Source organism: Sus scrofa, chromosome 15 (genome assembly GCF_054392235.1).
Source record: "Sus scrofa isolate SSC_HxYL_T2T_F1_AM1 chromosome 15, Sscrofa_HxYL_maternal_Yorkshire_Landrace_v2.0, whole genome shotgun sequence".
Lineage (NCBI taxonomy): Eukaryota > Metazoa > Chordata > Mammalia > Artiodactyla > Suidae > Sus > Sus scrofa.
Genome location: NC_139397.1, coordinates 98644095 through 98659308, shown reverse-complemented (window position 1 = coordinate 98659308; position 15214 = coordinate 98644095). Strand labels below are relative to the sequence as shown.

Sequence of the window (15214 nt, the reverse complement as noted above, 5' to 3'; positions counted from 1 at the left end):
GATTTTCTGTTGCTGTTTTATTTTTCAGATGTCCCTGGTCCAGTTCTTGACTTAAAACCTGTTGTAACAAACAGAAAGATGTGCCTGCTTAACTGGTCTGATCCAGCAGATGATGGAGGAAGTGAAATCACGGGCTTTATTATTGAAAGAAAAGACGCTAAGATGCATACGTGGAGACAACCAATAGAGACTGAGAGGTCTAAATGTGACATCACAGGTCTCCTTGAGGGACAAGAATATATGTTCCGTGTGATTGCCAAGAACAAGTTTGGCTGTGGCCCTCCTGTTGAAATAGGACCAATTCTTGCAGTTGACCCACTAGGTAAGAGAAGGTCTTATTTATAAAGTAAATACTGATTTATTTTAGTTATACATCATTTGTTTATTGAGCCTTAAGGCTTCAAACTTCCAGTAGTCTCAAGACCTATAGTTGGACCTATAGTAATAAAAAAGGTAAACCAACTAAAAAGTAGCAACTTTAAGAATACCGTATTTTCAGCAACTTTAAAAATACCGTATTTTCTGTAATTTCAGTGTAACTTTTGTACAAAACTGTGCATGGTTTAATGTGCTGAAAAACCTGAATCATTGGAGCTTGGCAATTACCTAAAACTAGTTTAGAAATATTGCATCTTAGTAATAAAATACACTGGAGTAATTAATAGTCTAGTAGTTAGAGAGTTCATTGTTTTTAAAAGATTACAGGACAAATAACTGCCTCAGCATAAATGCTTTAGCCTTCCTTTAGCCCTCAAGTAGTCTTCACACTGGAAGGATATGGAGGCCCCCAAACCAAAAAGAGCCACTAAAGAATAGAACACCAACCAAAAGGAATGTCCTAGACCAGTATGAACAAATAGGAAGCCGTAATATTATGCATGCTGACATCCCATACTAAAAACCACAGTCTCTGAGGATGACCCATTCCCCAAGAGACAAAAGAGTTGTTCTTCCTCCACCACAATCCCACTGAAACAAAATTATCTCCCACTGTGATTTCTCATTTTAAGAATATCTACTACAGCTCAAGTTGGGCCAGAAAGAATAGAACAGAGCTGGGCTTCCACTGCAAAGCTCTGCTTCTGGTTGCAAAAATAGTTAAGAGTGGGCTGGATCTGGTTTCACCATTCAAAGCTGTTTCTTTCTAGCTTGTCCTTTGGGAGACAAAGCTATAGCAGCATTACATAAATTCTTTTTCCATCCCATTTTAAACCCACACTTGAAGCAACATGGTTCAAAGAATGTTTAGCAAACATATCCACTGTCTGTTAACAAGAGAGGAACACTTTGCTCTCCACTGATCATTCAAAGCAAAACCTCGCAGGCAGTCCTCCTATTTCATTAAAACTAGAAGCTGTCTCAGTGACAAAGGTAAAATATCTAAAATGCTAGATATAAAAAAGCATACATGCACTTTGATTTATTTAATTTTTTCGTTTCGTTTCTTTTTTAGTCCCGCACCTGCGGCACATGGAGGTTTCTAGGCTAGGGGTCGAATCAGAGCTAAGCTGCTGGCCTACACCACAGCTCACAGCAATGCCAGATCCTTAACCCACTGAGTGAAGCCAGGAATTGAACCCGAAACCTCATGGTTCCCAGTCGGATTCATTTCCGCTGTGCCATGACAGGAACTCCCACTTTGATTTATTTTTAATCAATCTTGACTACAGAGTTTACTAAGAAAAATTCTGCCTATATGAATGCCTATAATTCTGGTAACTGAGTATTCTGAGGATTTTTAAAGATGGATATAATATTATGCCAAATAGAAAGCTATTTTTCACATAATTAATTTGAATTAAAATGTTATTTTTCACATGAAGATTTATTTCATTCTTGACATTTCAACTTACTTCTGGTTAAAGGTCCTCCAACATCTCCCGAGAGGCTCACGTATACAGAAAGGACCAAGTCCACCATCACCCTTGACTGGAAAGAGCCCCGCAGTAACGGTGGCAGCCCCATCCAAGGCTATATCATTGAAAAACGGCGTCATGACAAACCTGACTTTGAAAGAGTTAACCAGCGACTCTGCCCCACCACATCTTTGCTGGTTGAAGGCCTTGATGAACACCAAATGTATGAGTTCCGTGTCAAGGCTGTCAACGAAATTGGGGAAAGTGAACCATCCCTGCCTCTTAATGTGGTCATACAAGATGATGAAGGTGTGGAATCTGAACATGATAATAATTTTAATGTACTTTATCTCATAGGTTAAGCAGACACCCTTATGATTTTGCTATTTTTTTTTCCTATTACTCTTCTCTTTGCAGTGCCTCCAACTATTAAGTTGCGCTTGGCTGTTCGAGGAGACACCATCAAAGTTAAGGCAGGAGAGCCTGTTCACATCCCTGCAGATGTAACTGGTCTTCCAATGCCTAAGATTGAATGGTCCAAGAATGAAACTGTGATTGAAAAACCCACCGACGCACTCAAGATAACCAAGGAAGAAGTATCCCGAAGTGAGGCAAAGACCGAGCTTAGCATTCCCAAAGCAACCCGGGAGGACAAAGGCACTTACACGGTGACTGCCTCTAATCGCCTCGGCTCAGTGTTCCGAAACGTTCATGTTGAAGTATATGGTAAGTGACATGCTTTCTCATAAAAAAAAAAAAAAAAAAAAAGAAAGAAAGAAAGAAGAAGAAATCCGGTGTCTGTTTAAGGATTGCCCTCTCAATCTCCTCTGTTGGTTCCTTTTCAGATCGTCCATCCCCACCAAGAAATCTTGCTGTTACTGACATTAAAGCTGAGTCTTGCTACTTGACATGGGATGCCCCTCTGGACAATGGTGGCAGTGAAATCACCCATTATGTCATTGACAAACGCGACGCAAGTAGGAAGAAAGCCGAATGGGAGGAAGTCACCAACACTGCTGTAGAGAGGAGATACGGGGTAAACTCTTCTAATTATTTTTTTATGTGCATTTAAAAGGGCATGACTCCGAATTAACCCCATTCTAGAATAACCTTGGAATTTAATGATTAAACTCAAAATCACACACAAAAAGCTTTAGTATAGTTTTTAACACCATGCACATAAGGCCACCTAGTAAATACTATTTGAAATTAAAATTCTCTTTTACTTGAGAGATCCAATTTACACGTTGCCATTTTATTTTTTTTATATTACTCAGTGAATTTATTACATTTATAGTTGTACAATGATCTCCACAACCCAATTTTCTAGCATTTCCATCCCAAACCCCAGCGTATCCCTCCACCCCCCAACCTGTCTCATTTGGAAACCATAAGTTTTTCAAAGTCTGTGAGTCAGTATCTCTTCTGCTAAGAAGTTCATTGTGTTCTTTTTTCATATTCCGCATGTGAGTGATAGCATTTGATGTTGGTGTCTCATTGTCTGACTGACTTCACTTAGCATGATAATTTCTAAGTTCATCCATGTTGCTCAAATGCCATTCTTTCTTTCCTTTTAATGGCTGAGTAACATTCCATTGTGTATATGGACCACATCTTCTTGATCCACTCCTCTGTCGATGGACATTTAGGTTGTTTCCATGTCTTGGCTATTGTATATAGTACACTGTGATTTTAAAAGGCTTTCTCCATGTTTGAGTGTATATGTTTAAGATAATAGATTTATTTCTTTTTATAGTCTTCCCTGCCAAAATAACTTGAATTTAAAACAAGTGAAAATCAATATAAGTTTTTAAGAGATTATCATTCCTCTGATTTCTAGATCTGGAAACTTATCCCCAATGGTCAGTATGAGTTCCGAGTTAGAGCAGTGAATAAATATGGAACAAGTGATGAATGCAAATCAGATAAAGTGGTCATTCAAGATCCTTACCGCCCTCCTGGACCTCCGGGAAAACCAAAAGTTCTGGAGCGCACCAAAGGGTCAATGCTGGTGAGCTGGACTCCTCCTTTGGACAACGGTGGCTCTCCAATTACTGGCTACTGGCTGGAGAAGAGAGAAGAAGGAGGTGCCTACTGGTCACGTGTTAGCCGAGCACCAATAACCAAAGTGGGATTGAAGGGCGTGGAATTTAATGTTCCCCGTTTGATCGAAGGTGTTAAATACCAGTTCAGAGCGATGGCAATAAATGCTGCAGGAGTTGGCCCTCCCAGTGAGCCATCAGACCCAGCTGTTGCAGGAGATCCCATATGTAAGTATGCTTCCACTCCTGGAATTTAGCAAGGGCAAAGCCACTAAATGAATAATTCTACTCTTAAATTTCTTGTATTTTATATGCCAAATTATTTTACTTATTAAAATGAAAAGTTTCATATGTAGACTATCAGAAGTATATATGTATATGTGTATACACATATACATACATTATGCACATGTCTAATTCATATATATACATGTATACATCACATACATACAAAAATTTGTATTTTTTAAACTCTTAGATTAAACCTAGTATTATATGAGGAATGACAATAATAAAGACCCTGGATATGAGCTTCTTCCCATACCTTAAATAAACCTCTATCTCATTAATTAGATACTGTGGAAATTATTTCCCTCACTAAACAGAACCTTCAGTAAGAGTCCAAGAAAAAGAAAAATGTTTAATTTTCAATAACATTTACTGAACAAAGAGATAAGATTTTCAAGCATAGTCTGTGAGGTTAAATAAAAGAAAAAATTCTGAGAAATCTATAAGATGATCAGTTCAAAAACTAAAATATCAAAGTCTTTATGATTGATTTCATTTGCTATTTAAATATCTGATTAGATTCTCTCTGGAAAAAAATCTAGCTACTTGTTAAAAAGACTTAGAATATAAGTTCTGTATGGAGCATATATATAAAATGAATTGGGCATTCATTCCTTCATTCTACGAGCTAGTATTAAACATACGCTATGTGCAAGGAGCTGTCCTAAGCACCAAAGAGGAAAGAATTACAGTTAAAAAGATGAAGACAGTAAAGGAATTTCCACAAATGTAAATCACTGCCAGAAATGTAATGGATTCTTATGTGATTACGGGCAGAGTCAATGTCTACAATAAAGAGCGTTAAGATTATTTTGTGTTCAAAGTTTTACCAGCTAATCATGAAATAATTTTTTTAATTTTAATTTTATGGTGAGTTACCTTAAAATAATTTTTAGTAGAAAATATTGCAGAACCTCTTCAAAGTAATCTCAGAAGTAAAATAGCTTTCCCCAATTGTGTGTAAATAGAATATAGACCTATCTAATCAGAAGCCTTTCTAAGTCCAGTTAGTTGTTTGCTTTCTTTTGTTTCAGCATTAATGCTAAATGAAAATAGACTATCTCATATTTCTCTAGAAGGTCATTTATTCTTTTGGCATTCCCATTTCACTAGATTAATAAAATAGGGTCATGTATAGTGAAACATTCTTATGGTATATAAATCTAGCATCCCATCAGCTTCAAATTTTGAGTTTTTTTTTTTTTTTCTCTCTTATTAGATCCACCGGGGCCACCTTCTCGCCCAGAGGTCAAAGATAAGACAAAGTCAAGCATCTCACTGGCATGGAAGCCTCCAGCCAAAGATGGTGGCAGTCCAATCAAAGGATACATTGTAGAAATGCAAGAAGAAGGCACCACTGACTGGAAAAGCGTGAATGAACCAGACAAACTCCTAACTACCTGTGAATGTGTGGTGCCTAATTTGAAAGAACTCAAGAAGTACAGATTCAGAGTGAAAGCTGTCAATGAAGCTGGTGAATCTGAACCCAGTGATACAACTGGAGAGATCCCTGCCACTGATGTTCAAGGTACTGTTCCATAACCCATTTATGTGTTCATCTTTTGGTCTTATCATGAGATTGATTCATTTATGAGGCTTGTCAATGACTTTTTTGAAAAAGTTGAGTTAAATCCTGTTGTATTATCCATGGTCTTACAGAGGTACCAGAAGTTTTCATTGACATTGGCGCACAAGACTGTCTGGTTTGTCAAGCTGGCACACAGATTAGGATTCCTGCTGTCATCAAGGGACGCCCAACACCAAAATCATCTTGGGAATTTGATGGAAAGGCAAAGAAGGCAATGAAGGTAAGAAAATTCTAATTCTCTGCATCTCTCATTGAATCACTCTAAGACATATTTACACTATTACTTACTACCTTCTTTTCTAATAGGATGGAGTTCATGATATACCTGAAGATGCACAGGTAAGGAAAGAAAACTGAAATGATTCAGAATCTGATTCACTTCAATAGTGCTATTATTTCATTCAATGTATGACTACTACTTTTTTTGTACAGCTGGAGACAGCTGAAAACTCATCAGTAATTATTATTCCGGAGTGTAAACGATCTCACTCAGGCAAATACAGCATCACAGCCAAGAATAAAGCAGGACAAAAGACTGCAAATTGCAGAGTTAAAGTCATGGGTAAGGAAGACTTTAAAAGTTATTATGGGATAAGAACAAATTATTTTAGGCAAAGCACCACTGTTTATACTGTGATCTGCATCCAACAGATGTACCAGGGCCACCCAAAGACCTGAAAGTCAGTGACATCACAAGGGGTAGTTGCAGACTTACATGGAAGATGCCAGATGATGATGGAGGAGACAGGATCAAAGGCTATGTTATCGAGAAGAGGACTATTGATGGAAAAGCTTGGACTAAAGTCACTCCCAACTGTGGAAGCACCTCATTTGTAGTCCCTGACCTCATCTCCGAACAGGAATATTTCTTCCGCGTACGGGCAGAAAACCGCTTTGGTGTTGGTCCACCTGCGGAAACCATTCAGCGGACCACTGCCAGAGATCCAATATGTAAGTTTTTAAATCTAAGATTAAAATAGCTTCCCTAACTTGAAATACGTTATTATAAACAATCATTAATACTTCCTTTATTTTTAAAGATCCTCCTGATCCCCCCATTAAACTCAAGATTGGCCTTGTAACAAAGAACACAGTACACCTGTCATGGAAACCCCCAAAGAATGATGGCGGCTCCCCTGTCACCCACTATATTGTTGAGTGCCTTGCGTGGGATCCTACTGGGACAAAGAAAGAAGCATGGAAACAGTGCAATAAGCGTGATGTGGAAGATCTGCAATTTACCGTCGAAGACCTTGTAGAGGGTGGTGAATACGAATTCAGAGTCAAAGCTGTCAACGCTGCAGGAGTCAGCAGACCTTCAGCCACTGTTGGCCCTGTGACTGTCAAAGACCAGACCTGTAAGTACCAACATATTACCAGAACATCCTCTGTGTAAATGCCTTTCTCTATACACAAGAAGAGTCCAAAATTAAAAGAGATGTATCTGTACATCAGGAAGCTACCATGGCTTGAGTCTGGACATGGGCACGATACCCACTCATGCCCTCAACTTCCACAGAATTATCATATTCCCTTACATATTATCTTTCCCTTACTGAAAGAAGATAATGTTTGGAACTCTATTGATCCAGTTTTCTCCATGGCAAGCTGTTTCACTTACCAGAAGTTAAATCAGTTCCTCTGCATGTTCCTCAAAAGGGACAGAAAGGAATCAGTTATTTGCTTAGCCACTGCTAAGATCCACTTATCTTCACATTAAGTTTCTCAAATAGAGAAAAAGAAACTTGCTTATATATCATCACAGCCATGAATAATCTGGGGACAGCATCAAAGGAAATGACACTGAATGTTCTTATAGAAGATTACATGGTTTTGTTAAAACTACATGATTTTCTCTGAGGAAAAAATATATCCATTTTAAGAGATATAACATTGACAAAAATATAATGATAATTCTTTCTCTAATTACTATTATAGCACTACTGCTGTGTGTTTTTTCAGTATTCTCTTCTATATTTAGGAGGGTTGTCTTCACAACCCCCTTTGCATATTCTTATACTGTATTTGTGAAAACTGGAAAATTGCTTTGCCTCTACCAGCAGTTGTGTTTCGTAAAAGGAGAATTCATCTCAGAATGAACACAGTAGGTCTCCTCATAACTCTGCATAAATAGTAAAGGAAATATCATGAAAGAACTCCCAAGCCTAAGCTACTATGGTTTCACTTCTCTATGGCCCTTTCTCAATATCTAGTCATAATGATGCCAGGTCAGAGAGAGGCAATAGATGATACACAGCCACATGTAGATCAATAAAGGATTAAAACCACATGTACCTGTTCCCCAAACTGGTATAAATTAGCTGAAGACCGATCTGTTCTTTATGTGGGGTAGGTCTATAAAGCCTGCCTACAGTAAATCTAAATAACTTTATGGTCACTGTGAATTCTACTTTCAATCCTTTGGTGCTTCATGTTCCTAATGAAAACTTTTTTTAAAAAAAAACAATCTAGGCCCACCTTCAATTGAGCTAAAAGAATTTATGGAGGTTGAAGAAGGAACTGATGTTAGCATCGTGGCCAAAATTAAAGGCGTGCCATTCCCGACACTAACCTGGTTTAAAGCTCCTCCAAAGAAGCCTGATAACAAAGAACCTGTTGTCTATGACACCCATGTCAACAAACTGGTGGTGGACGATACTTGCACCCTAGTTATTCCACAGTCTCGCAGGAGTGACACTGGCTTATATACCATCACGGCCGTGAATAATCTGGGAACAGCATCAAAGGAAATGAGATTGAATGTCCTTGGTAAAGATTACCTGGTTTCATTAAAACTACATGATTTTCTGTTCATAAATGTAATATTTGGCTTTAGGATCATTCTCCTCATAAAGTTTTCTTTTTTTAAACCATTTTAGGTCGCCCTGGCCCTCCAGTGGGACCAATAAAGTTCGAATCTATTTCAGCAGATCAAATGACATTATCTTGGCTTCCACCTAAAGATGATGGTGGCTCTAAGATTACAAACTATGTGATTGAGAAAAGAGAAGCTAACAGGAAGACATGGGTACGTGTCTCCAGTGAACCTAAAGAGTGCACGTACACAATTCCCAAATTACTAGAAGGCCATGAATATGTATTCCGAATCATGGCCCAGAATAAGTATGGCATTGGAGAGCCTCTTGACAGTGAACCTGAAACAGCAAGAAACCTCTTCTGTAAGTAGGATGTGCTTCAGAGTCAAAGTCATTCTTATTTGTGTTTTTCATGATTTCTTATAAATCAATGTGATTTTTGTCACAGCTGTCCCTGGAGCACCAGATAAACCAACAGTTAGCAGTGTGACTCGTAACTCCATGACTGTCAACTGGGAAGAGCCAGAATATGATGGAGGCTCTCCTGTGACAGGATACTGGCTGGAAATGAAAGATACCACTTCAAAGAGATGGAAGAGAGTTAACCGAGATCCTATCAAGGCAATGACTCTGGGTGTTTCTTATAAAGTGACTGGTCTTATTGAAGGTTCTGATTATCAATTCCGGGTATATGCAATCAATGCTGCTGGTGTGGGTCCAGCAAGTCTGCCCTCAGATCCAGCGACTGCTAGAGATCCAATTGGTAAGCCTTGAAACCATTCTTTTTCTTTGCCCCCAAAATGCCATGGAAAAGTCAAGAATACTAACATGTACATGGGTTCTCTCCAGCGCCACCTGGCCCTCCATTTCCCAAAGTCACAGACTGGACTAAGTCATCTGCAGATCTGGAGTGGTCTCCTCCACTAAAAGATGGTGGATCCAAAGTAACGGGATACATCGTTGAATATAAAGAAGAAGGGAAAGAAGAATGGGTGAAGGTAGCTAACACTTGGCATTATGGAGATGTACCATGAATTAACTCAATATGTAGTCATTATTCTCAATCCTACTAACTCCTACCTGTATTATCTGGATTCAGAAATGAGACATAAAACAAGTAACTAACTGAAAACATCTCTTATGTCAAAACTATAATCAAAAGTTGTCACATTACAGATAACTTATCTTTTGGCTATAAAGCCTAAAAAGGTAGAATAAATGAATAGTACAGTTTTTTCAATCATTTGACAACATTTTAAAACCTGATTCCTGCCATTCAGTATTTACCTGTAATATCTGATCCCTAAAACCTAAATTGGCAACAATTTTCCCAAAGAGAATAAATATGCTGTTAGTTATGCTTTGGAAAGCTATTAAAAACAAGAAGCTACAAAGAACTACAGTGGTCCCCCCTTATCCCCAAGGATCAGACCCCCCAGTGGGTGTCTGAAACGATGGATACACACTGTATTTTTTTCCTATACTATCAAGCGGGTAGCACATACAGTGTGAATACACTGGACAAAGGAATGGCTCACATCCTGGACAGGGATAGACAAGATGGCACAAGACTTTATCACATTACTCAGAATAGCACACAATTTAACATTTATGATTTTATTATTTGTGGAATTTTATTCTACTTAATATTTTCAGATCTCCATTGATTTTGAGTAAATGAAACCACAGAAAACAAAACCACGCATAAGAAAGAACTACTGTATTCCAATTATAAAATACTCGTGCTTTTCCCCTAGGCTAAAGATAAAGAAGTGAGAGGAACAAAACTTGTGGTGACAGGATTAAAAGAAGGAGCATTCTACAAATTTAGAGTCAGAGCAGTCAACATTGCTGGCATCGGAGAACCTGGTGAAGTCACAGATGCCATTGAAATGAAGGACAGAATTGGTAATTATTAACATTTCTCTTATTTTATCAATATGGGTGTTTTGGATTGGAAATGAAAAGCACAACTGTTATTTTCAATTGTTTTCCAGTGTTACCTGACGTTCAGCTAGATGCCAGCGTCAGAGACAGAATTGTGGTCCACGCTGGAGGGGTAATTCGGATCATCGCCTATGTGTCTGGAAAGCCTCCTCCAACTGTTACCTGGAGCATGAATGAAAGAGCCTTACCTCAAGAGGCCACCATTGAGTCCACAGCCATTAGCTCCTCCATGGTCATCAAGAATTGCCAGAGGAGCCATCAAGGCGTCTATTCTCTTCTTGCCAAAAATGCAGGGGGGGAAAGAAAGAAGACAATTATCGTTGATGTATTAGGTAAAAGCTTTCAGTTTGTCCACGCAAAGTTTAAAAAATAACATTTTATTTCATGTACAGCAAAGCTGTATTATCAAAAAATTATATCATAGATATTTTGGAAAATAAGAAAGAAAATCACCCACAATCCCATTGACCACTATTAGCATTTTTTAAATGTCCTCCTTGCTTTTTTATTCTATACATATATACATATGTGGTTGTACTCCTACTATAAATAAAGTCTTGTATGTTGCCTTTTTATATAACATGGCACCATAAGCATTTACTATGTTATTATGCAGTTTGCATAAAAGCAACCTTCCCACACATGCTCATGAATGTTTAACAATTTGCTAAGGTTGACCATTTTCATATCATAGGATCCACTAGTTATCATAATGCAAAAATCCCTTTGAAAGTTTCAGTATTCTAATTGAAAAGAGGCATCATAGTTGATTATCAATATTGCATTTCTGGTTGCTGAATATCGAGTTGAGCTCTGCAAGGCTTGTTCACGCCTCTTGCTGGCTACTCTATTCCAGTGATTTGCTCAGAGAGTGAAGCCCTCCCACTCAGATCCTCTCTCAGCACATCTCAAGGCACAACCATATTCCAAATACCCAGTTTTTATGTGAAAATAACCAGTTCTCTATTGAACAAAATGTTAGAACAACAGTCCTTCAAGGTTTTTTCAAACTCCTGAACAGACTTTCATCCAATGGCTATTACTTTAAGAACTGGTGTACTTCCAGGTTAAATTCCAACTGTTTCAAAGGTCATTCCAAGATCTGGGGTCTCCTATGCTGCTCAGAGTCACTGGTAATCAAAAAAAAAAAAACAAAAAACAAAACAAAACAAAAAAAAAACAAAAGTCTCCCCATCCCCTCTGGAGAGTAAATGAGACACAAGAGTAGCCATGCCACTCCACCTTTCTCCTGTCTCCCCCTGTGCATTTCCCGTCCAACGGTACCCTCTTATCTGACTCACAAATTACCAAAAAAACAGAAAATAAGAATATATATAAAACTGTTCCTTCAGTTTCTATTAAAGCAGGGGCAACCAGTAACTACAGTAACTATTGCAAACCTACTTCATTTAAAATATGGCTAACTATAGACACCAAGGAACGAAAAAACTCAATAAACACAAAGTCTTACTTTTTTCATAACACTTTTTGTCTCCCTTTTAAAAAGAGGGTAATATTGAACCCTGTTAGTTTCCGAAGTCAAACAACTGGAAACCTTTTCTTCTTATTTCCAGACGTGCCAGGTCCTGTTGGAATACCATTCCTGCCTCACAACCTAACCACTGACTCCTGCAAACTGACATGGTTTTCTCCAGAAGATGATGGAGGCTCTCCAATCACCAATTATGTCATTGAAAAGCGCGAAGCTGACCGCAGAGCATGGACCCCGGTGACATGCACAGTTACCAGACAAAATGCTACCGTCCAGGGTCTCATTCAAGGAAAAGCCTACTTTTTCCGAATTGCAGCTGAAAATAGTATTGGCATGGGCCCATTTGTTGAGACAACAGATGCACTTGTCATAAGAGATCCAATAAGTAAGTATAATTTAAAACAGTTTCCTCCTAATCACATCTTCACTTAATAACAGACTATAGTGACAAAATAGGTGTATAAATACCAAAAATTTCATTTCACAAGCATTCATTTGGCAAATAATTACTCATTATCTGATGTTGGTAGTATTCAAATGTGATTATGAAAGAGATTATGGGAATATATATAATTTTTCAAATTCCTCCATGTAATAATACACCGATTTTTTTTAAATTTCCAACTTAATGGCATAACTATGAAGTATTTCCCTAACTCTAAAACTACCAACTCTGAAGAATTTTCCTGCATGATTTGGCCTCAGTGAACCTCTATTTCTTCATCTAGAAATTAGATTGCATTGTGTCCCTTTTAGCTCTACTTATTTTATGTTGAAATCTCCTTTGTTATTCATCAAAACAAATAGCTTCATGTTTAAATGCAATCCTCAAAAAAGCATTATTTACTACATTCTCCTACATCCTTAACATTTGTCTCCCTGTCATTCCACACTTGCAGCTGTACCAGAGCGTCCTGAAGATCTGGAAGTCAAAGAAATTACTAAAGATTCCGTTACTTTGACTTGGAATCCTCCTAAGTATGATGGTGGATCCGAAATTATTAACTATATCCTAGAAAGCCGTCTCATTGGAACTGAGAAGTTCCACAAAGTCACAACTGACAACCTGCTTAGCAGGAAATACACTGTGAAAGGCTTAAAAGAAGGTGATACCTATGAGTACCGTGTCAGTGCCGTCAATATCGTTGGACAAGGCAAACCATCATTCTGCACCAAGCCAATCACCTGCAAAGATGAGCTGGGTATGTGCCAGATGCAGTTTATTCTTTGAAAACTTGTACATTTATAGATTTATCATAGGACATTGGTCAGACTGTCTTACCTCTTTAATTGTACATTTTAGCTCCTCCAACACTCGACCTCGACTTCAGAGATAAGCTCACAATTCGAGTTGGTGAAGCTTTTGCCCTCACTGGCCGTTACTCAGGCAAACCAAAGCCTAAGGTTTCTTGGTTCAAAGATGAAGCTGATGTGCTAGAAGATGACCGCACTCATATAAAGACCACGCCGACGACACTTGCTCTAGAAAAGGTCAAGGCCAAGCGTTCAGATTCTGGCAAATACTGTGTGGTTGTGGAGAACAGTACAGGCTCCAGGAAAGGTTTCTGTCAAGTTAACGTTGTTGGTAAGTATTATTTAGCCAGAGTGAGAGATTCTGCTCTTCCCAAAACAGAAATGAAAATAACATTTTGTGCTGTGATTTTTTTTTTTTCCTCAGATCGTCCTGGACCACCAGTAGGACCAGTTATTTTTGATGAGGTAACCAAAGATCACATGATTATCTCTTGGAAGCCACCTTTAGATGATGGAGGCAGTGAAATTACCAATTACATTATTGAGAAGAAGGAGGTAGGCAAAGACGTCTGGATGCCTGTGACATCTGCAAGTGCTAAAACAACATGCAAAGTCTCTAAACTGCTTGAAGGAAAAGATTATATTTTCCGGATACATGCTGAAAATCTCTATGGAATAAGCGATCCTCTGGTGTCTGATTCAATGAAAGCCAAAGATCGTTTCAGTATGCATTATATTTCTTTTTAGTGATTCAATATTTGATATTGTTAATAGGAAGAAGTAAATTTCTAACACATTTGGCTAATGTTCGTTACAGGGGTTCCTGATGCACCTGACCAGCCGATTGTTACAGAAGTTACCAAAGACTCTGCCTTAGTAACCTGGAACAAGCCAAATGATGGAGGAAAGCCCATCACAAACTACATCCTGGAAAAGAGGGAAACTATGTCTAAACGATGGGCTAGAGTTACCAAAGAGCCTATCCATCCATACACTAAATTTAGGGTTCCTGATCTTCTAGAAGGGTGTCAGTATGAATTCCGAGTGTCTGCAGAAAATGAAATTGGTATCGGAGACCCAAGCCCACCATCCAAACCAGTCTTTGCTAAAGATCCAATTGGTATGGTTCTAAAACATTCTTTCAGCTTTCATTTTCTCCAACTCTGTTTTCAGCTACATTCTAACTCCTTTTTGTTTGTTTTCTTATTATGTAGCTAAACCAAGTCCACCTGTTAATCCTGAAGCAATAGATACCACAAGTAATTCAGTTGATCTAACTTGGCAGCCACCACGTCGCGATGGTGGGAGCAAGATTCTGGGTTATATTGTCGAGTACCAGAAAGTTGGAGACGAAGAATGGAAAAGAGCCAATCACACTCCTGAGTCATGTCCTGAAACTAAATATAAAGTCACTGGTCTTCGGGATGGTCAGTCTTATAAGTTCAGAGTGTTAGCAGTCAATGAAGCTGGTGAATCAGATCCAGCTTATGTTCCCGAGCCAGTGCTGGTAAAAGACAGACTTGGTGAGTACAACGTTCTCAGCTGCCTCTGCAAGGAAGAGAAGTGTTTCATGGTCTGTGCTTAATTGTAAAATACATTAACAAGTCAAATCTGAAAGTACTGTTTTCTTTGTTGCAGAACCCCCTGAGTTGATTCTTGATGCCAACATGGCAAGAGAACAACACATAAAGGTTGGTGATACTCTAAGACTCAGTGCCATCATCAAAGGAGTGCCATTCCCAAAAGTAACTTGGAAAAAAGAAGACAGAGAGGCTCCAACTAAAGCAAGAATTGATGTTACTCCAGTTGGTAGCAAGCTTGAAATTCGTAATGCTGCCCATGAAGATGGTGGAATTTATTCCTTAACAGTGGAGAATCCAGCTGGTTCCAAAACTGTCTCAGTAAAAGTACTCGTATTAGGTAAGAACTTC

The 15214-nt window shown here is 38.5% G+C and overlaps 1 protein-coding gene and 1 long non-coding RNA gene across 6 annotated transcripts in view; one reads left to right on the top strand and one right to left on the bottom strand.

Annotated features, from left to right (window-relative positions):
* The window catches only part of TTN (titin), a 274604-nt gene that overhangs the window by 193891 nt on the left and 65499 nt on the right, over window positions 1-15214 (top strand). The window contains exons 262-285 of the mRNA XM_084999975.1: window positions 29-322; window positions 1866-2165; window positions 2274-2582; window positions 2702-2892; window positions 3697-4126; window positions 5406-5714; window positions 5846-5994; window positions 6081-6113; window positions 6207-6336; window positions 6426-6725; window positions 6815-7132; window positions 8247-8543; window positions 8654-8953; window positions 9039-9353; window positions 9440-9588; window positions 10348-10498; window positions 10588-10869; window positions 12112-12414; window positions 12929-13231; window positions 13333-13614; window positions 13708-14007; window positions 14101-14403; window positions 14498-14806; window positions 14922-15203. Of these exons, the coding sequence (XP_084856101.1) occupies window positions 29-322; window positions 1866-2165; window positions 2274-2582; window positions 2702-2892; window positions 3697-4126; window positions 5406-5714; window positions 5846-5994; window positions 6081-6113; window positions 6207-6336; window positions 6426-6725; window positions 6815-7132; window positions 8247-8543; window positions 8654-8953; window positions 9039-9353; window positions 9440-9588; window positions 10348-10498; window positions 10588-10869; window positions 12112-12414; window positions 12929-13231; window positions 13333-13614; window positions 13708-14007; window positions 14101-14403; window positions 14498-14806; window positions 14922-15203 (6339 nt within the window). The remainder of the gene's footprint in view (window positions 1-28; window positions 323-1865; window positions 2166-2273; window positions 2583-2701; window positions 2893-3696; window positions 4127-5405; window positions 5715-5845; window positions 5995-6080; window positions 6114-6206; window positions 6337-6425; window positions 6726-6814; window positions 7133-8246; window positions 8544-8653; window positions 8954-9038; window positions 9354-9439; window positions 9589-10347; window positions 10499-10587; window positions 10870-12111; window positions 12415-12928; window positions 13232-13332; window positions 13615-13707; window positions 14008-14100; window positions 14404-14497; window positions 14807-14921; window positions 15204-15214) is intronic.
* The window catches only part of LOC146396015 (uncharacterized), a 32659-nt gene that overhangs the window by 6769 nt on the left and 10676 nt on the right, over window positions 1-15214 (bottom strand). Inside the window, exons 1-5 of one of the 5 annotated variants that reach the window (XR_014829835.1) lie at window positions 13312-15018; window positions 10726-10811; window positions 9419-9513; window positions 7017-7130; window positions 3808-3921 (exon numbers count right to left, since the gene is read on the bottom strand). This is a non-coding gene — a long non-coding RNA (uncharacterized LOC146396015). Of the gene's footprint in view, window positions 1-3807; window positions 3922-7016; window positions 7131-9418; window positions 9514-10725; window positions 10812-13311; window positions 15019-15214 lie in introns of those variants that run through there. The other 4 variants (XR_014829838.1, XR_014829837.1, XR_014829836.1 and 1 more) reach the window with 4 other exon arrangements.